Here is a 22,265-nt window from a genome sequence, read left to right as displayed (position 1 = left end):
CTGTGCACAGACTGCTTGAAACTGTCTCATGGTCCAGACCTGCCTCTGGGTCCCAGCTGGGCCAGCCCTGCTCTTGGCCATTTAACAGAAGTTGCAAAACATGTTAGAAGTGAAGGCAGACAACTAAAATACATAGAGAGGGAAATGCTAGGTCATGGTGGGCACCATCAGAAATTTTAGTAAGCTCTTACATGGAAAACCAATCCCACTGAAGTAATCTAAAATATGGGACATTATATCAGCTAACGATCTCAGTTCAAATACTTCAGACGTGATGCTAATTCCAGCTTTACTCTCATGCCTAAACATCAGTGTTTCTGAAGCAGTAATTCCTGATCCATGATAACACAATTGAAAGGACATTTTAATACTTAAAATTAATCCTTAAGCTTATTTGGAAAAACAACCATATTGTTGCCCCTTAAGAATAGTATTTTGCAACTTTGAAAAAGAAGGAATTATAATTGGACAAAACTTTCTTATATCTTCTTATATTCTCTTAGAGTAACTGACAATTTGAAGAACTTGAGCCATGTCAGTACCATTAGAAGATGAGAAAACATCCTCCATTATCTCAGATCAAAGATAATGGAAAAAATAAAGACATTCACAGGAAGCTAGAGGAAAACAGAAAGAGATACAGTGTGATATTTCTCTCCTGTTTGTAGTTTTTGCTAATGCTTTGAGAAAACATAGTCACGAAAGTATCATACTCCTGCATGGCAGAGAAAACACAGCACTAAAGGATTGTAGATGAAGGTCAGCCTGTACTAAAGAATCCATCTTTGCAAACAAGCAATCCGGTAGACTGTGCACCACTGATCATCTCTTTTTCCAGCCAATGTTTATTGAAAATCAAGAGTTGAGGTCTTAGGGGAAGGAATTACTGAGATAATAGATAACCTCTTACATCTAGAGATAAATACTACACACCTACACTCACGGTGCTTAATCCCTCTGTAGAACGAGACACTGAATGAACAAATACTCCCAGTTTTTCACCAAAATGCTGTGGTGATGAGTCGGAGTTCCCTGAAATACCTTACAGACCTGTTCTCAGTAGGTGCCATCGGTAACTCCCTCTCCAGCTGGAGGTCCCTGCATGGGGCCCTGCAGGATCAGCACCATGAGACATGTTGGTCAGCACGTCGAGGGGGCCATAGCCCGATGGCAGACAATGTGTCAAATGGAGCCTCACAGCCCCACGCTCTCCCTTATCGCACCAAGAGCTACAGCTCTGCCAGACCTGCTGCTCAGTCCGTGCTCACTGCATCCGCAGAGAACAGAGAGCTAATCATGGCCAAAAGAGCCACCGCTGTCACAAATGGCCTTCCCTGAAAAAGCATTACTATTATCAGCATCCTTGTTTCATCTTTGTGGACACCCTAAGGTCTGTTAAACTTAAGACCTGCGGGAAGAGGGAAAGTGAATAAGTCTGTTCTCCCCGTGGGCCCTGCCTGGGCTCAGCCTGGAGGACAACAGGGAGAAGGAAGGAAAAGCAAAGCCCAGACTTGGTGTTTTCCACATAAACTGAAACCACCCTACCTTGCACACGGTGTTTCTGAATATTAAGAATGTCTGAACCCTGCCCCTGGACCTGCTCCTGCCCCTCCAGGGTAGGAAGGCAGCTTTTCTATTATATCCAGTTTATTGATGGATTTATGAAATCAGCTGGGGCAGAGGAGGAGAATAATCCAAGCGTTCATTATCTAATCATCATTGAAGTAGTCGTATAGAAAAGAAACTGAGCAAATATCAACCTGCTCAATTTCTTCACTCTAAGGAAATTAACGCTTTTATATGTCACATTAGAAGAGGGATGTATAAAAGCATCTCCCTTGCTTTTTAATCTGAGAGTTCAGGTTAAAACAAGATAGGCATATTTTATGTGAATGTAACTAAATCTCTGTGGTATCTGCTACAGCAATATTTGTGTCTTGAGGCATATGACATTTTCAATTCAGAGGTTCCTTTATGGGAAACAAACAAGTAACAATAAAATAGAACAAGAAATGCCCTGAGTCTGTATAAAACCATGGATGAGCAGTGAGAACATCACTTTCTCTAATCTAAGAAGGGAATTTCTTTTCTTATGACACATGCCTATTTGGGTTAGCTGTAGACCTGAGACACAATACAATCTAAGATTTTGCAAAAGAAAGCACCAGAATATAACCTTTTCTCATTCCCCATAAATTATTAGCAATTTATTTTATTTTAAGATCTAATTCTCTGTTTGAATATCTTACACTGATTTTCTTTTATCTTGACCTTTAAGGAATCCTTTGCAAGAATTTTAAAGGTAAACTTTTAAGTGGAAGCTTTGGTGATTAGTTGCAATGAGGCTTCTCAAAAGAAACAATAACTTAATGTTTTCTTCAGGGCCTTAGTTGGGTAGGCAGAGGCTGAGTATACTCAGCCTCATGGAATGTGCCTTACCAGTCAGCATGGAGACTTTCAATAGTGAGCTGCACAACAATGACACAAATGCACAAGAAATAATTCATTGTAAGGAGAAACTAAGCCTGAATTTCTTTAAAAGGACACATCGTGGTTTTCCCCTAATGAAAGTCAGGTCTCTATTAATAGACATAGATGTTCTCTGGCTCATTATGGAAACAAAACAGTCTTTTCCATGGTTTGACAGGAATGGGTTCCCTTCCCCCCAACTCTTTTTCCCCTCTGCTTCTGTTGTTCTGGTGTCTTGGACTACACTGAAAAATGTTGTCTGCTCCTTATTTAAGTCCAGTGCTGCTCATTGCACTTGTAGTGTGTAAGTGTACTCTGCGCTAGTATGCGGACACCCTTGTTTGTGAGAGACACTTCATAAGGTTTCCAACTTTGAATAACTGCAAAGCTTGGTTTTGGCCTCAAGTATATTGCCGATTGTGAGAATCTAGCCCAGGCACATCCATTGTCTGACATGATCACACAGACAGGTTCTTTGTGCTCTTCTCTCACATCATCCTCCTGGCATAATCCCTGTGAAAACAGCTCTTGTTTCAAGTGTCACAGGTGTTATTTGGATTTCCTTGCTTCCTCTCTTCGTTCCAACCCTCTCCTCCTCCCATCTTACAAGAATACCTTTTAGACGACATTGCACTGTTCATAGTTTATTTATGCAGGATGTAGCAACCTTGAGAACTCCTTATTTTTAAACAAAATGTAATTGATAGTTGAAGACATTTAAGCTGTAATACATGGAAAAAGTCAAGTGTTCTTGAAAGACGGCATTTCACTCAGTCAATATTGAATGTTCAATTCCTTTCTGAGCACAAACAGAAAACAGCATAAAGTTGGCTTCAAATTTCTTTAAAATCTCTTGCTTCTGGCTTTTAAACTATTATAGCAGTCTCACATCCCATTTTTAAGCTTTTCTCCAAAAACATGACTACAATGATCTGTTAAAAAGCTAACGTAAGATTCTCAAGTGATTACATTATTCCAGGACCTTAGAATTAACAAAAACCAGACATCTAATTTAAAATTTCTAACATCATATTTCATTTTTTGGTTAAGCTTACCTCATTGAAGCTGTTAAACTGCTCGGTTGCTTCTCTTGGTGAAACACATGTGTTCTGATCTATTCTACAAAACAAAATAAGAATTTTCACTCAATAGATTGCTTATTTGTATTGCAAATATTTCAGACTTTTCATCATGTCTGTACATAAGTTACAAGTTATGGGATAAAGTTGTTTTATAAAAAAAAAAAAAAATGAAGGTTACAACTGTATTTTGTATCTCATTCCAAACAACAGTGATTTTAATTAAATCCTAAATAATATATTTAAACTGCGAGTGTCGTCCTGGAAACTATGACACCAAAATTTGGGCTCACTCTGTCACACAGAAACAGTTTACAGAAGAATGATCAGCTCTCAGTATCTTCGTGATTTTGGGTAAAGCCAAGAAAAAGCTAAAATGTATGTTTAAATCTAAGCATGATTTGTCCTACATGCTTTAAATGAGGAACAAGAGTTTTCCTGTCTCAGAGCCATGAAGAATAAATCTCTCCATATTTAAATTTGATGGTATTTCAGGCTCCCAATCTTCAACTTTCTGCTTCAGTTCTGTTTTGCAAATTCCACTAAGACCAAAGGGACTCTCATGAGGAGCCAGAAACCCTTTGAGTAAGAAAGATGTCCACATTTTCTAATGAGTGTCACTTTGCAGTCATCAGAGATGTCCATACCTTTGGTTTTCCCTCAGTGTACCACTGCTTCTCCACATGGAAATAGGCAAGGAAGGTCTCTGACCAGCAGGGTGAAAATCACTTCCCTCTACCTATGGCTTATGAGACAACTGTGCCCCACCTAGGCAATGTGATCCAGGCCTAAGGCTTCACACACCTACCAGCTTCAGGATTAGCTACAAATTCACTCTACCAAGGAATGAAACTGAAGCACAAAAACAAAAAAACCTTCCAATGGATTAGGTAAGCAACCTGAATAGCCTCGCACCACAGCTCTGTCTTTCCACACAGCAAACAGCAGCTTTCCACACTCAGTTGCACAGCCCGACACGGGTGTAACACAAGCTGACTCAGCTGAAGCAAGAAAACTTATCACTGTCTCAGAGAATGAGGTTTCTCACTGCTGAAAAGGTGGAAAATGTTTGCTGGCCACTGTGAGACTCACTCACAGACACGATCAAAACTAACACAAAACCCAGATTCCTTTGGACAAAATAATATTTTTCAACCTATTGTGCTCAGGGTCAACCCAGCAAAACTGAATAGTTTTACAAGTCTCTAGAGACCTCAAAACCAATGCAGACAGATGCACATACCCTTGTGGCGGTTTTTCATAGATTTATGAAGCATTTAAAGGCTGAAATGATGGATGTGCCACTTTCCTCTCCAAAACAGATACATTCAATAGCTACACCAGGGTGAAAAACCACTTGCCTCCAAATAGGATCCAAGGTGTACAATTCACATAGGAACAAAAATGAATCATTTTGGTGGTGGTACATCTCACACCAGAAAGCGAGACCTCACCGGCCAGCCAGCCTGTCCCTCCCTCAAGAGACACAGGTACATGTTCAGGGGTTATTTCTGGAGATGCTTAATCCGCAAGGTGCCTTGCCTGACTGTTTTACAAACACCTATCTTCATCTCTGTGCAGCTCTCCACATACACATTATTTATGCTGTCTCACCTGAAAACAAATAGCAAATGTCTCCATAATGTGAAGAGAACAGAAGGGAAATGGAATTACAGATCAAAAAGTTTATTGCTGAACAACCAATCTCTAGCTTTTTTCGCAGCAGAAAGGACAGAATGAGGCAGCAAAAGAGTTTAAAAAAAATAAGAAAAAGCAAGGGGAGAGCAAAAGGACTAAGTTAATAGGAAAGAGTGAAATATTTATAGTTTGTTTAACAATGTGTAAGGAAGGACCCACATGGCTAAATACAGCTGAAGAATTAATTCACTAATGAATTAAAAAAAAATACATTTAGAGTGATCTATTGCACTGAGCTGAAGCTAGACATAGAGAAAAGGAAGGAGAAGATGCTTATCACATTTGTACACTTCTGGGGTTCATTTGGGTGACAGCTTTCAGGGTGCATTAAAAAATAAAACCAGAATCAACCCCAAAACCCCTAAACTCTAGCAGCAGTTCTTACAGCTGCTACATGAAGTTCTATTCACTCTGGAGAGTAAAAAGTTTGCAGCACCACCTCTCTCTTGTTCAGGATGATGTTCTTGTCTGCTGCATTAGGGATGTGGAAATCTTGCATTTCACTGTTGCTTTTTCACTAAAAATACTGGAGTAAGATGCTCTTAGTTTTGCATTCTTAGGATTCTGGAGACACTGAAATCTTTAACTTGAGTAACCATTTTTGTGTGAAGATGATTTGCATTACCAGTCATTTATGTATGCTGAACTGATCTTACTCTGTACACTGAGTTTTAGGGTGTGCTTTTTTGTCTTCACAAAGATTAACCGCTCTGCTAGACAAATGCAGGTTATCTGATTGTCACCAGGCAACAAAAAGCTTAGAATTTAATAACTATGGGTTGGATCGTGGTCTCATTAAAAGTCAACCACAAAATATCCATTAATTTCAAAAGCAGCAGGAACAAACCCTGGTTTTCCATCTGTGCTGAGTACATTAAAATTATTTTAAGCCTTAGCTGAAATTTTGAATAATTGCAAGCAACCCTTATTTTGTATAATGTACATCATGTAAACTAATGAAAATTGAATTCACTCTGTGGCTACTACTCAAATATATGTTATATCATTCTTTATAAAATATGAAGGGCCTTATCTCTCACACTCCCTCTAGACTGGCAACTCTAACTTTGGCAGAATTCATTCTGCATGGCACAGATGACGAAGATGAAACGCAGTAACATGTACTTTTGAAGCTTGTGGACATAAAAACAACAGCAAAAAATCTAAATACTGATTTTCATAACAGAGCTCCTACTAGACTTCAAGGGGAAGATCAATTTGCATGAGCAGTGAGCTGTTTAAAAAACAGACCAGAACATGTGAATTATTGAATTATGCATATCACTTTCAAGTCGCATAAAATTCAAATAAAATCACATCATTTTAAAAAACAGGAAAAAGGTTTAAAGATAGCCTAAACAAATTCACTTCTTATTTCCCAGACTAAACCCAGAAAGGAGCATTGCATCCTGTGATTTGCAAGTCTTAATCCAGTCCAGCTCTGCATTACACTAACCCCATCTTCAGGAGGCTTAGGTGTTTACGCACCACAAAGCCACAAGTGTCTGGGCCAATTAATGCATTAGCAACGTGCCAGGATAAATCCTGGCAAGCAAACCACATACTGTGCTGTGGGATGGAACCCCTTTTCCAGATTCACTTTCAGTCTGTCCTGGCCCAATACTCCTTCCCTGGCTCCAGTCCAGCAACCAGCTTTCCCCTTCCTGCTGTGAGGGTGGCCTACTAGGCTAACAGGTCCTTTCCAAGACCTTCAAAATGGCTAAAAGCATTATGAAATTCAAATATAGTCACCACCATAGGCACAAGGCTGCAGGTGAATGCTTCAAAAGCATGCCTTTGACTCCTTACAAAGCAACACAGAACTGCACCAGTGCACCAGGTTTTTTGATGAACACAGGGTGCACAATTGCAATGAAAAAAACACCACCAAGGGCCCAAGGCTGTTTGGATGTATCCTGGGCTACTCCTTGGGCAGCCCCTGAATGCTGGAACAAGCAGCCAGATGGAGAGCCAGCGCAGCAGTGCCTGTCCCATCAATCACAGTCGTTATGTAAAGGCTGGCTGTGAACAGCCACACTTGTTTTTCTCATTATGGGTGCCTCTCATACTCACCAGGCACAGTCCTTACATGGGCTACAGTAACATGCTGTTTTTTCCCCCCTCCCTATCCTCCTCTTTTTTTTTTTTTTTAGGTGTAATGTAACCCAAGACCTTGCTCAGGGATTTTTCGTGTCTTGATACAAGAAGTGCCAGTGGAACCACAAACACCAATATTTTATATATCAAGACTCGTGAAGAAACTGTTCTTAGTAACCAGTCAGTCATTTCCCAGCAAAGAAACATTTCACCAGCAAATCCTGATTTGCTGACACAGAACTATTTGCAAACTCATACAGGTCATGATGAATTTTTGCCAGGTCTGAGGCAGGACTCAGAGGGAATCTGGCCACGTTTTCTCCCTGCTCGCCTGGCCACCTGTGCAGGAATGCAGCCTCACAAACGCAGCCTCACCTGTGCAGGTTTGCTGTATGGTGCAGGGACATCAGCACCTCTGCAGCTTCCCTGCTTCCTCCCACACATCACTGAGTTGTAGCTGCTCAGCTGAAAGCATGGAAACTACATGACCCCCCACCTTAACTACACTCTCTAAAGCTACTTGCCTTGAAAACTTAAATGCTGAAAGCCTCACTAGAGCCTGGTCTCCAGCAGGACTCCTAACATTTCAAATTTTCCTGGAGAGCAGTTGTAGGTCTGACAGCAACTGCCACCCTACAGCATCTGCAGAAATTAGGGACCAACCCAGGGACCAGCTGAGTTCTACTAAATGGAACCACTCCATTCCTGTTTTATCTGGGGAATGGGGAAAAGGGGAACTTTCAGGAATTTTTCTTTGGCAGAAAATTTAACCCCAAAAAGTAGCTCACACATTAACTCTGAATGCAACCTTCTCTGAAACCCTGACTTTCCCACCGCCCAGGAGTCCCACGTTTCATCCCTCCCCTATGTAATGGACATCTGAAGAAAACACCATCCTCCATTCTGGTAACTGTGTACACAGCTCTACAATCCACATCAGTTTTACTGATTGCCTTAGAAGAGGCAATCAGTAAGAGCAGCTTTTTGTAATCATATGTATTGTATCATACTGGCTTTCCTCCGATAAAATAAAAAAGCAATTCTCCCTATTGTAATATTTGTTTCTGGGGTCTGCATACAACTTTTTTCTCCCTAAAGTGCAATTATATTCCACTCTTATCCAAAGCCAACTGCACACAATGACTAGACCAGTATTCAATGTAATCACTAGCAATAATATTAAAAATTCCTGTTCTTGTAATAAAATGCAAAGGTTTCCATCCATGCAGATGGCATTTAATATTCTGAATTGACAGTGATGTTCATAAATCCTACATGATAAAGACCCCTTGAAATTAAAATCCTTGATTCACAGTCAGATGTAGCTTAGCCAAGAAGAAGACAGTATTCCGTCATTCTTCTGACTGTAAACCTCTTCACCAAGTCTATTCTTCCATTTCCCTCAAATCTCATTAAAGTGTTTCCTTCACTGTTTCAGTGGTTATCATAAAACAAGAGTACTGCCCCCCCCCCAACAATAAATGTATATGCTTATGAGTCATATTTCAGTAGATTGTTTCTTTTATATTGCCTATTCTGTTCTTCACCATCACATATGTGTTTATGAACATCCCTTGTTAGGTTACCCTGAATTTAGATTCTTCTGCTTAATAGGGACTGTACTGAAAAGTTTTTCATATATCAGTGGCTTTTAATCCATAATTAGACAAATTAAAACTATCCTGATTTTAGCTGCCTCACACATTTTTTTGAAACTCTGTACAGTTAAGAGGCATTTAGACCTTGAAACTCAAATAAAACTAATAGCAGAACTATAGCATTCTGAAGAAACTGAATTAAAGCAGAAGTAACTACATGCAGCACTAGAAATAAGCAACCCTGCTTCTTAATATGAGACAGAAATAAATTCCTTCTTCTCCTCCCCACACACAGTTGATAGACAGAGGAGCCTGCACAGTGGTACCCCTCCAGCAGTGTGGCCATGTCCTCTTCCCCAAAATACCAGAAAGCTGCTAGTCTATGAGCTGGGGGTCCTAGGCTTGTGCAGTGTTCCAACGCATTACTAATTTTACCAGTAACCTAGCAAAAACAAGATGGAAGTTAGTGAAACTCAAGATTCGTGGGGCTAATAGATGTGTTCTGTCAAAATCTAGCTCTGACTGTTGCCTGCTGCCAAGACTGGACACTTAACCTTTGCCATGTCCCAGAGTGGAGATGGCAGAAAACAAGGCAAGACATCAGATGCTGGCAGCTGCATTTCACAGCCTGTTGCACGAGCCAGTTCTGTGATCCCGATGCAGCAGCCAGCTGCACAAGCTGAGACATGGGCACGTAATTGCTCTGGCCCTATCAAAGCTGACTGGCGGTGGAGGGATGGGGCAAGCTGCTGGTGACCCTTAAGAAGAGTCACCAGACAGAGTGACCCTCAAACTGGAAGTGTTAACTTCAGCATACCTAATTCAAAGTCCCCTGCCCCAGCTTGGGGGTGGGAATGTTTTTTCCAAGGACAGTTAAGACAGTTAAAGTAAATAAAGTGTGTGTGAGGCAAGAGACAATGTCTTAATGCTTGTTTATTCCATGTTTGAAGTTTCTTATTTGAGAGAAAAGTTGCCTTTGTTTTGTTGTAGTGTAATCAAACTAAGACATGGCCAGAGTTGAGATTTGATTGCTATGCTTTCACAGCTCTTAGCATGATAAATCAAGGTTCCATTATTTAATAGGTTCAGCACTTGTGGATAGCAGGCTCCCTAAGGAGCTAACCTGGCATTAAACAGGAGTAAATAGAATAGTGAACAATTATTTAATACCAGGCAAACTAAAAAGGCCAAACTGTTGAAGTGGACAGGGGAACTTTGCTATGGTTGCTGTTTTATCCATGCACACTCTACTCTGGTTCTTATCTTTAAAGTCCATGTTTCTTTCATCACATTCCTTTTATCCATCAAAATTAACCAATGCTATTTCATTATCTACCAATACACAGACTTCCTACTAGCAGAGCCACTAGGTAGGTCTAACTCTCTCATCCAAAACTCACTATTGTCCTCTTTACAAGAAATGCATATGATTTTTTCCTAGCAGAAAGAATGCCATAACAGGAGAAGGCAGGCCTTCTATGATGGGGCTAATTAGAAACACTCTCTGAGATGCAGGACTTTGCAGTGTCTCAGACACTGCAATGCATACAGAAGCATTGGAAGGTGAAAGCAGTTCTTTGTGGAAGCTAATTAAACACATGGCCGTTCTGCTAAAGCTTCCTTTGAGAGCACAAATTAATAGCATTTACAATGTTCCCTACTAAAAGCTGTGGTGAAAGCAGCCAGTTCATTTCACATTAAAGCACCAAACTGTCCTTGGATGGAAACTGTCACCACTAACCTAGCACTGACTTGCAACAGACCCTGGAGGTAATGAGCTCTGGATGTCCCCGCGCTGTGCCCTGACCCACTGAGCATCCCTGGGATGTACAGCTGCTGCTCTGATCCCTCCAAGAGAACCAGAGCCTCTGCCACACAGCATCAAGGCCATCACACACCTTGAGGCAGAGGACAGAGAGCAAAGACCTGGCTCACCTGCCTGAAACTCTATGTGCACAGCAAAGCAGGGCCAAAGCAGCACCTGAGCATGGATAATTTGTAAAGTAGTGCCCCAAAAACTGATGACTGTGAAGAGCATCATCTTATTTACACAGTCCATGCCTGTCAGCAAGAGCTAAATCTTATCCTTAGGACACACTTTCAATGGTAGATTGGGTCAGCTGGACAAGTTGAACCCCCATTTCTAGCCTTTCACACAATCATGAAGGATCAGAGGAGGAACCATGACTTCCAGTAGTTACCAGAGCTGAGTCACTCCATGATCAGCTGAGTTACCTGTCATCAAGACTCAGCTCATGCCTCACCTGAACACACTGTACCCTTCAAAGCATTAGAATAAGCACAGGTACTACAGCATACCCGTGCTAAAATCAGGTATGTGGCTTCCCAATTTTTAGTGATGAAACAACTCTGAGAAAGAGTGAGACAAGTCAGCAATGGGGGTAAAAGAAAAGAAGTGCAAGATATTTTTGAAACTTGGCACAGAGGAATTGAAGTTTCTGAACTGAGGATGCTCTTCCTGCTTGAAACGTAAGGGTTTTAAAGAACGGTGAAATTTGCATTCTTATCTTCATCCCTTTCACTTTCCTCAAACAGTTCTAAGCATATAAATACAGAATACAACTACCAACGGGAGCCAGGGGTCTGAATATTTTATGCAAAAGATAGCAAATGAATTAGCCTTTCCTACAGTTAATCAGAAGTTAAATGCACAGTCTTCTCCCAAGGCTTACTTTGGTTGAAATCTCATGACTGCTTCCTGGCATCTGAAAGCCACGTTCCGTGCACAGTCATTAGCTGGGGATCCAGCCTTCCCCTGCCACTCTGAGAAGCCTGGCAATGCGGTTTCCAGCTCCTGCACAAAACAAGCAAACAAAAAATGTTGAATGACCTGTCAGTATCAATCAGGCTTAGCTGAATATTTTTCTTTAAGAACAAAAGAGCTCAATGAGACTGGATGCTGATTGTGGTTCTTTGTTATTTTTTGGTAATCAACTGGAAACAATTGGAAAACACAGACTGGAAGGTTCTAAACAAGGTAGTATCTTCTTTCACTGTAAAGATTTTTTGAAACCAGAGCAGACTGTAGCCCATTTTCTGGTTATTAGTTAGATAACAGATGTCAGCTTCTGAGCTAAGAGGTGCTATGTACAGACTTCAATATTTTTTGCTTATATATACATACACATTTCATTTGAAATTATTTACTCACATGTCAGTAGTAATTTATTACTTGAGCATCATCAGAAAAATTTTGGCTGACAAAAACAAATTCAGTTCACTTAAATAAGGTTTGTAAGGTTTAACCACTTTCCTGTTTCCTTTTGTGCTTTCCCTTCCCTGGCATATTCATGGCCTTATGAACAGTGTGTTACCGCAGGAGGAGTGCAAGGTAGTGAGGAAACAAAAGTCACCTCAGCCAACCTGCCACACAAACATAAAAGTGCCACTTTAGTCCAACAAATTGAGAAAGGGAGTGGGAATTAGAAAAGTGCATTTTATTCCGAGCTCTCAAAGCAAGTTGTAGGGTTGTGACAAGATGTGTTCAGCACATCTTAACTTCCTTACCTATAAAATAGGTTATATTAATAATACTTCCCTTGCATTGCAGAGGAGTAAGTTAATGAAGTTCTTTGAAAATTTGATATTCAAAGTGGGGATTTTTCTTACTTCTTTATTAGCTTTTATGGTCCAACATTTTATTCCAATAGTTTCCAAAATACAACATGCTTTGCAAAACAATAGTGTTCACTTCTCCTGGTAAAACAATATATCTAGTTTTGCTCCAGTTTCAAAGCTTAGTTGAAAGTGTGGGAGTTGGAAGTTTGGATAGAACTGTTTGGAGGGGAACATGTATGATTGAGATCATTCTACATTTACAAAAACAGTGGCTGCTTTTACTTCCTTCTTAGTCTGTTCTATCCTTATAGACTCTGACCGAAGCTTGTTTAGCGATACATTGTATTCAAACAAAACTAAAATACATTTCTGTAAAATTGTTAACTTTGTAAAAAGTTACAAATTCAAGAAAGTAACCCAAATGGTATCCTCTCAGGAGAAATATGCAGTGCCCATCTCTCAAAATTGATGAAGAACAACTAAGGGATCTTGTAAAAACAAACAAAACCAAACCAAACCAACAACAACAAATAAACAATAAAATAAAAAGAAACAACAAAAATAATAGTAATAAACCAAAGAAAACCACAAACAAACAAACAAAAAACCACAAAACAAACAAAATATCACAAACAACAACTGGTGAAAATCTAGAAAAAGTCTGATCAAAGACATTTTACTTCCTCTGCATTATGACTCTACATTATGACATTTTAACTATAGGAAATTTGTTGAGTAAGTGAAGATTAATACCTCCTACTAATGAGATGAGTATAAAAAGAGTGTTGAAATCCATTTCTTGAAAGAGGCAGCTGTCATCACCACAGAAGGTACCCAGGAGGACACAGTCATGTCCTAACTTCAACATACACATCTGTCCATGGGTCATGTCCACACTAGGGTAATGAAGTGTAGACCTGCCCTGAGGCTGAAAGTACCTTGCCTGCCTCTTGAAGAGACCTGTGCTAACATTCAATTAGTTTGCTTTGGTATCAGCCACTGCAGTAGAACTGACCCAGCAGAGGTTAAGCTCCAAACCAGAGGCTGCCCTTTTTTCAGACTGGATGTGATGAAGCACTGGTGATGTCAGGGCAAAAGGAGTGAAAACTTCACTCAATTGACTTGCATTACTCTTGCTTTTGTTACTGTCCTCTTTAGAGCCTTCTAGGACAGATGTCCGCCTCTCTCCCTGTGCCTATCTAATACAGTTTAGCACTGAATGAATATTTTATCCAAAAATGGTAATAGCAATTTGGGTTACAAATGGAAAGCAGTTTTTTGCAGCTGTTCTAGTTTTTCCATTACTATCTTAACATTATTTTCCCCATGTCATATAAAAATGATTATATGCTCTTGGGGACTATACAGGTCAATGCAACATTTTTTATTAAAGTTTGAGGTAGAAGTGGATAGCACCAGTTCAGCTGCTTTTATTTGCCCAGAAATCTTCAGTGGTTTTATGATCTCCAGGCAGAACAGGCATTTTCTTCATTTGAATTAGAATCTCTCATAAGGACTGGATTACCTTTTGCTAACTATTGGATGTGACAGAAAATATAAATAATAATACTATATTGTCTAAAAAGTGTAACTTCTATATTGGCAACAGCAGAGCTGGAAGAAAGAATTCTGCATCATCACTGTGATGCATACTGAAAATATTCTTTCTCGTAGAGATTTAGTAACAGAGACACATAGGAAGTCTACAGATCAGATCTCAGAAAAACCTCTGGAATCGAAGCTGGGAATTTGTATTATTTCTAAATCTGAGAAATGTAGACTGGGGGGATAGAGGGCAGAGGTCAAGACACTGGAGTTCAGGAGATTACTTTCTTACAATGGTAGTAGCATATTTTAAAAATATTTCTAGTCAGAACTTGAATCTTAGATTTTTAAGCCATCATATGACAATATGGAGTTTCAGGGTACAATAAAATACAGAAAGAGGCAACAGTCATTGATTTATACCAATTGAAGACCTTGTCTAGAGTTCTTGCAGGAGCCTCAACATTTATGCTTAGATGTGTTTACCTTCAGAAGTTGACCACAAAAGCTGTTAAATACAGGTAAAAAGAAAACTTTGGGTGCTATTTAAATAAGTTAAACAAGTGCATTTCAAGACAAGGAAGTGTATATTATGGCTGAAGCCTTCTCAGTGGTATAATATGGATAGAAACTGGAACACAGGAGGTTCCACTTAAATATGAGAAGAAACATCTTCACAGTGAGGGTGACAGAGCCTGGAACAGGCTGCCCAGAGGGGTTGTGGAATCTCCTTCTCTGGACACATTCAAAACCCACCTGGGCACCTTCCTGTGTAACCTCATCTGGGTGTTCCTGCTCCAGCAGGGGGATTGGACTGGATAAGCTTTCAAGGTCCCTTCCAATCCCTGACATTCTGTGAGTCCGTGATAATCTTTAAGTCGATCAGTCCAAGAAAGTCAGTCCCGTTACGATGCAAAGCCAAACCTGTGTTGAAGTGGTAAACTTCCTTCAGCAGAAGGCTCTTCTGAAACAAATACCCCTCTCCAATATCAGCAGAGAGAACATGGCAATTCAAGATGCTTTTAGCTAGGTGAGTGGGAAAGCTGAGGATGAGACTATATGCTGGTAATAAGTGCTCATTTGCAGGCTTGATTTTTGAGGACTTGAGTGTTTTTGGTCCTCTTTTTTTATTTATTTTATTTATTTTGGTGGTTGTTGTTCATAAGTTATGTCATTAGGATGTTAAAGAGTAACCCTAGGGAAATACCCTACATTCTGTTTCTTAAGAGCAATGAAATCCATTCCTGATGTGCCAAAGACATCCAATACTATAGTGCTGTCTTCTACTGTATTTCGTTTCTGCTTCGCTACAGAGAGTGAAGCTCGTACAGTGAGGTTGCATTTGATGAGCAGTCTGTGAGGAGGGAAATCTCCAGGCATTGCTGAGAAGACTCAGTGCTGCATAATAACTACCATGATATTTGCTTTGTACACAAAATAATACGTGGGTTTGGAAACAGCCAAAAATTACCATCATGGATACACATGTTGAGATAAATCAGCTTCTGTATCAAAATCTAAATTTTTTAAAAATCTATTTTCCTCAAAAAAATCACAGCATGTCACAACCCGTCTCTATCAAGGTATCTGAATTACAGTATAGGAATGCAAACCTTTGCTGGGCTTACACAGAAGCTTAGTCTGCTCTTGAATTCCAGAAAGTGCCTTGCATTCTTCATATGTTTCATCCAACACAAAAACACTTCCGTCTCTCTTCAGGTGCAAGCACCATGCAAATATTGTACTAGCATTTGGGATGACAGCCCTGTCGTACGTCATGGTGCTGCATCAATATAGAAGATAGTCAAGACTGAAGTCCTGAGCAAGAAATGCCTCCTACCCCTCCTGAAAATGCCAGTCCATACAAGAAAATAAGCTGGTATATTTAATGGGCAGTGAATTGAACACATTTAATCCATGATGGGAGGTATGTTTTAAACATAGAGCATACCTAAAAACTGAAGTGGAACTTGCAGACTGCCTGACACACTCTTGTGTTTGTGTAGCTAATGTGTTAACATGGGCTCTGTTTTTATGATTCCTGTGCATTTAAACAATTTTAATGTCAAAGAACTGGAAGTTCTTCAGAATCCATGCAATTTTCCCACTTCATGTATACTCAAAATACCAAATTTCATGCAGCAGTTTTCAGTGTTCTCATCTCTAGGCACTGGATGTCAAGCCATCATTTCAGTATTATAGTCATTTACTCTGACAATACCACTTTAAAACTGAACTTTTGCTGTATCTACCTATTAGCTAGCATGTTTAGTGTCATTTAATAAGTATGCCTCATTATCAATAAGGCATTTGAGGATGGCTCATTTAATAAAATGTATTCATGACTGTGCATCAAAAGTGAGTGACAGGAGAAAGGATTAGGCAAGGAAAGCAGACTCTCCATTCCTCACCATCTGTTCTCGCAGTGACTCCCCTGAGCATATGCTTCCTCACCTCTTGAAGTCAAATAATACTTAAGTAATTGAATTTTCTACAGATTAATATAGCATAATTGCTAAAGAATCTCATGAAACCATAGGACAGATGAAAGCAAGTAGCTGGAGTACAGCAATGCAATGACAATGACATTCTAGCAGTCTGCTTCTCTTCCCATACTTTGGGAAGGTTACAGCTGCCCCCATACCCAGTTCCTGCCCCCATGCAATATCCAATGTAGAGCTTTACTCTAGTGACATTTTATCAACTGACAAGTGGTAAAGTGAAGTCACTTGGTACAGTATTTGGTTCTGTTAATCGTCACTGTAAATATAATAACCGTTTCTTCTTCACGACCAGGGGTACATGACCACAGTACTACACTTGTGTCAAAACATCAGAGGCACAAGAATCACACTTCAGCAGACTGAGAGCCTTGTGAAGCTCAAAATCTTTCCTCTACTTGAACACAGAGGTCTGGTCCCTCTCAGTGGCCTTTCTACAGTGAAAATCCCCTGCATTCTCACTAACAGAAAGACACAAAAAATTGGTTCCCATCCAAACAGAATTTAATCCTCCCAACACGTGCACCAAACACATTTATCTTCCAATAGCCTATTCTGATTTTAAAGGGACAATTTTCTTAAAAAACAATTCATGGGCTTATAACACATAGGAGTGAGTAGCAAACATTTCCTTGGCTTATCAGAGCAACACCTTTAAAATAGATCCTGCCACTGCAATATTGTCATTGTCTCTTTCTGATGCCACAGAGAAGACAGGTTGGAGAAGTGAGAAGACTAATGAAAAAGTACTCTATCAATAAACTCAGAAAAATGAGAATGAACAGTTTAATCAGCATGTGCTGTGCATCATGCTTCTCTTTCATAAATGCGTGTACTCAGATATTGCTATTTGTCAGCTCGACAAGAGCTGCTTGTACATCATTTATCTCATTGAGTGGCTTGGTGGCAAAGTGTTTCACAAAAGGAAGGTATATGCAGTTGCACAGTGTTTTGAAGCATCAGTCTGACCCACTTTTCCCAATAATAACAACCTCCCATATGCATATAAAGAACAGCTACTAGAAACAACACAGCAGCACTTTGCTTTCAGTTTCAAAATGGGGAGAAGCAATTTCTACAAGTTCCTGACCAGGGCTGTTAGCACAGACAGTTGCAATAGGATTTGGGAGGTCATAATTCACCAAGGATCCCAAAGAGAACCCACACACAGAAACAAACCCTTCACACAGCTCCTCCCAAGCAGAGCCTTGTTTTCCATAGGCATCTTTAACAAAGCCAGGAGCCAGATGCTTGCTTCTTTAAAAAGAAAATCCTTTGAGGTAGCTGAATATGCATCAAGGTAAGCACTCAGAGTCAAGCAGCATGCACATCCTTACTAATGAGAATGAAGCCTATGCAGAATGAATAGGTAAATGCTTTCTCCAAAACAGCTTCTTTTTGCAAACTGTTCTAAGGGGCAAACTCTTTACAGGAAGCACTACTGAACACAGTGGAGATATACGATGTCCATTGAAGAGTCTTTCAACATGAAGTGCTTGTTATGGAGGGATGTTTGTTTTGTGTTTATGTTTTATATTATTCTCAAAGCTCTACATTAGCTCTCATGCCTCAAGTACTCTCATCAAATCATAGATGAGATAAAATAGTGCCTACACATCCTACCTGTTCCAGTATGCCAGAGATGGGAGCAATGGGTGGTGTGGGGTCCCAGAACAAATTTTGTCTTTCCTAATTCAAGACCTTGGGCCATGTGACAATTATCTGCCTGAATGTTTTTCCTTCCAGAGGCTGCATATCTAAGTTGCACTGCTATTTTGTGGCAGTCTAATTATACACTCCAAAAGTTTCCCATGAAAGAACATCAACATTTTCAGTTAACCACTTCGGGCCATGCAAAATACCATAGAGCAGCAAATCTGTGCTGCATTAGCTTTCATTGGGTGAGAGATATCGCCATGACACACACAGGGAGCAGACAGGAGACTCAGAAGTCACTGAAAGAGATGTTGCCCTGGTTTTGACTTCTTCATGACTCCTCTACCTGATGTGCCTCCAATTGCTCTTCATAGGGCAAAATTTTCTATCTTTTTTTTTTTTATCTGCTGATAAACATGCACGCTTCATCTCCCTGCAGCCTAAGTAACATTTACTAGTAATGCAATACAGCTACAAAAATTCAGCAGTTATTACCATTCATCTCAGAGGTGAACTCCAGCAAAAACATGCAAGAAGTTTGGGGCAAGAGTTGACATTGATATCCTGCAAGTGGCTGTGGTAATACCATTGGGATGCCATTTGCTTTTACTTTTTCTTCTGGGATTCAAAAGGGTATTTATTCCTCACTCAGAAAGTAAGACATCCATCCAAAATTATGCATTCCCATTCTAAATTTGAAAAAATGAACCAAAATGATTCCCAGTCTATGATGGGTTCAAAGCACTTCGGAATGCAATTTCTATCCACAAACAAGAATGGAGGAGAGACAGAACATAGTAAATACAACATGTCTCAGACCTTGTACCTACTACAGGCCAACAATGTATCAACTTTAAGGTCAACTGTCTTGGTTATGAGAATGTTTCTAGTTGAGGGGTTATACCTGGACCAGAGCTCTATCCCTTGCACTACACATGAGACATGAGTTGGGGAGCACCCAGGGAGAGCAGAGGCACTTCCAGCAGCTGCTGGGGGTGGTAACTCTGGAACCTGCATAGCAATGTACCTCCACAGGCAGCAGCAGAAGCATCTTCCTTACTTGTCTTCTTTTATAGCCTTTAGAAAAGTTACAGTTCTGCTTCCCTCAGCTCAACTCAAGGAAGCCTGTGGGCAAGAGCTCTGCTATCAGAATCTGCATTGGAGTAGATTAAATGGAAAGTACTAAATCTTTCCATCGGCAGGCAAAATACCAGTGCAGGAGATCCTCTGTCAAATAAACAAAACAGAAAAAGTCTAATCAAGTGCTGCAACTAACAAGATGTTCCTATTTGGTGCAAGCAGTCACAGGAAATCTAAAGAGAGATAATTGCGCATATTCAGCTCTGCTCTCCGCTCACTTCTTATAGCAGTTGCAACACACCCCTCTCTGCAGTTCCCAGGTTGGAAGAAATTGCCTGTTGTTACAGGAGGGTTCCAGGACTCCATGTCCTTGAAAATCAGGGTAGACTATTGAAGGGGCTCAGTCACATCATGGATTACCAGGCAGTCCCACTTTGCAATTCAAAAGGTATGTTTGCTCAGACACTGTGCCATAAACCCACCTTTGGTAAGTTTAGTTCTTTACCTGACTTTCCTCATGGCTTTTTCCATTTTCTACCTTTGCAACGGGCTTAGGTTTTCTTAGCTTTAAGTTTCCCATTTCAGGCTTTAGAGTGTAGACAGTTAAAGCTTGTTGCTTGTGCTGCTGAGTATCTTGCAAAGGCAGCTGCCTTTCCTCTAAGACAGCAGTGTTGTCTGGATAATTTTCTTTGTTATCATCATCTCTATAAGAAAATAAAATTGAAATGCATCAGGCAGGACTGCAGACACCTGTCAAAACAATGTGAAGGAAGAACAACAACAAGTTCTCAGCTATTCATGGCATTTTAATTTTACCAAGTTGAGTAGTCTACACACCAGACACTGCATATGTTAGCAAAATGAATCTGAGAGGCTACTGTTTATTGCCAAATCACAAGCTAAAGTACTATTATTACATTATTACACATTCAACTGTGGAGTCATTTTTAGAGGTACTCCTTGGCTTCAGCCCTATAGTTCATATTCCCCAAATAAAATCTGAAACTGCTTTTTTTTTGTGCAGAAGATCTTCCCCCATCCAATGATTCCAACTAGGTTATAATCTCACAAAAATGTTGTCTCATACAATAATTCCCCCTTATAGTTGCACTTCCCTTCTGACAGTCTCTGGTTTTGGGGGTTTTTGGACAAAGTGAGGGAGGTAAAGCACACAAAGTAGGGATTGAACAGTCAGAGATGAGTTTGGGTGGAAGGAACAAGTACCATGTGCTGCCAGTTTGGAGAAAAGGTCTTCCTGTACAATCTGGTGAATTTGCATCTGGTGGTTTAAACAGATGCTCCTGGATGCCCAGGTAACCACTGAATCTGGGAAAGGTATTTTCAATCTCCACCTGGCCTACAGAGTGCAACCTGTCCTCTGAAGACCTTGATAGTTTTACCCACACCCAGTCAATCCAACCTTAGAATGGTCTAACGCCTTCCACGGGAAGCATGTCCCTGGCACCGTTAAGAAAGCTACCGCAATGCAGAATGCGAGGCTGCCTGTGCTCACTTGGCCGGATGAGCAGACCGGCATTACTGCTCCAAAATCCCTGGCTGTGGCTTAGTTTGCAGGTGGAATTTCAGATGGTAGCTTCAGTTGCTAAAATCCTAATGGTTAGCTGAGAGATGACCTCTCTCCTGGTGGGAAATGTTCACAACTGAAGGAGTCAAGGACTATTGAATTAAACCACCCTGAGATTTTTTTAGAAAGCATAATGTGCTAATTTAACATTTTCTCCTAAGGATTCTGAGCTGCCAAACTCACTTTCCATCTGTGGCCCATGAGCATCCAGATGGATGCTTGCAGGGTGCCTATGGAGTTAAACGCCATTGCTGCCCAAGCCTTCTGCAAGTGTGCTCCAAGGCAGTTGTTATAGTTACAGAGTGGGGTGCTTTATATCCTATGGGCATTTCAAAAATATGCAGAAGTGTTGCTAATTTTAAGGTATAATCTGATTTTTAAATTCTTCTGAAAGGTTAAGTTGCATCTTCTGGCAATCAACGTACACTAACATAGCCATAAGACACGTGCTTCAAGAATACTTTGGTTCAATTACAGTTTGAAGGATTTTTTTTTCACAGAGACACTCATCAATGAGTATATCCTTGCACAGTTGTCAACTTCTGCTTACTACTACTTTGTACCAGCTGCTGTACAGTAAAATTCAATGTATTAGCATCAGAGATGCATCTGAATGAAAGTAATATGATGTGAAGTTCAGAACGCAGACCATAATATATTTACACATATAATAACAACAGTAATTAATATTGTTTACATAAAAATATACAAGACAAATACACATTTCCCAGAAATACTAGTAGCTTTAGCAGGTAATACCCCAGAAATTCTGCATTCCCATGAGAACAAAGGTTTCTTTCTAATGGTTTAACAGAAGCATTCTGACAGCTTTAGCTGTTACCAATGAATTTCAGACAAAATTTGCTGTACAATACCTGGGGCTGGAACTGGCTTCTTGATCTTCATGTACAGAGTCTGAATCTCCATCACACCTTAAAAACAGATACAAAACAATTGCTGATTTTCTGTCAGCTGCATAAATTTAGCTTTTAATAACACACCAGCACAGCTTAAAGTATAAACACATTTCTCCTTCTCACACCTTAGCTGGAGACATTTAATGCCCTAGCTGTGCCATGATAATCTAAACCCCGGAGGAAGAAGAGGATTTGAGATGTTATTTGTACATAATGTGGTATATCATTTTCAGCCAGATGGAAATAATGATGACAAAGAACTCAGATGTTACCATAAAAATTATAGGAAAATTACAGGATATTTTGTATTTTAATTGCTTATAGTATACTTCACATAAAAAAGAAAAAAACAGAAACCATAAGCTAAGGGTGTTTTGCTGCTAGACTCAGAAAAATATTAACTATAGCAGAGCAGTCATTCTTTGTGCAGCAAGAGAAGAATCCCCAAATAAAATATAAAG

At 40.0% G+C, this 22,265-nt stretch overlaps 1 protein-coding gene across 1 annotated transcript in view; it reads right to left on the bottom strand.

Annotated features, from left to right (window-relative positions):
• The window catches only part of FAM13C (family with sequence similarity 13 member C), a gene marked incomplete at its 5' end in the record, with an annotated part of 125,833 nt that overhangs the window by 26,333 nt on the left and 77,235 nt on the right, over positions 1–22,265 (bottom strand). The window contains 4 exons of the mRNA XM_082052655.1: positions 3,525–3,588; positions 11,635–11,756; positions 19,808–20,006; positions 21,763–21,819. Of these exons, the coding sequence (XP_081908781.1) occupies positions 3,525–3,588; positions 11,635–11,756; positions 19,808–20,006; positions 21,763–21,819 (442 nt within the window). The remainder of the gene's footprint in view (positions 1–3,524; positions 3,589–11,634; positions 11,757–19,807; positions 20,007–21,762; positions 21,820–22,265) is intronic.

This window comes from Streptopelia decaocto (assembly GCF_964273445.1).
Source record: "Streptopelia decaocto genome assembly, chromosome: 5".
NCBI classification, from domain to species: Eukaryota; Metazoa; Chordata; class Aves; order Columbiformes; family Columbidae; genus Streptopelia; species Streptopelia decaocto.
Note: the sequence above shows the minus strand (reverse complement) of the source record. Positions and strands in the feature narration are given on the sequence as shown.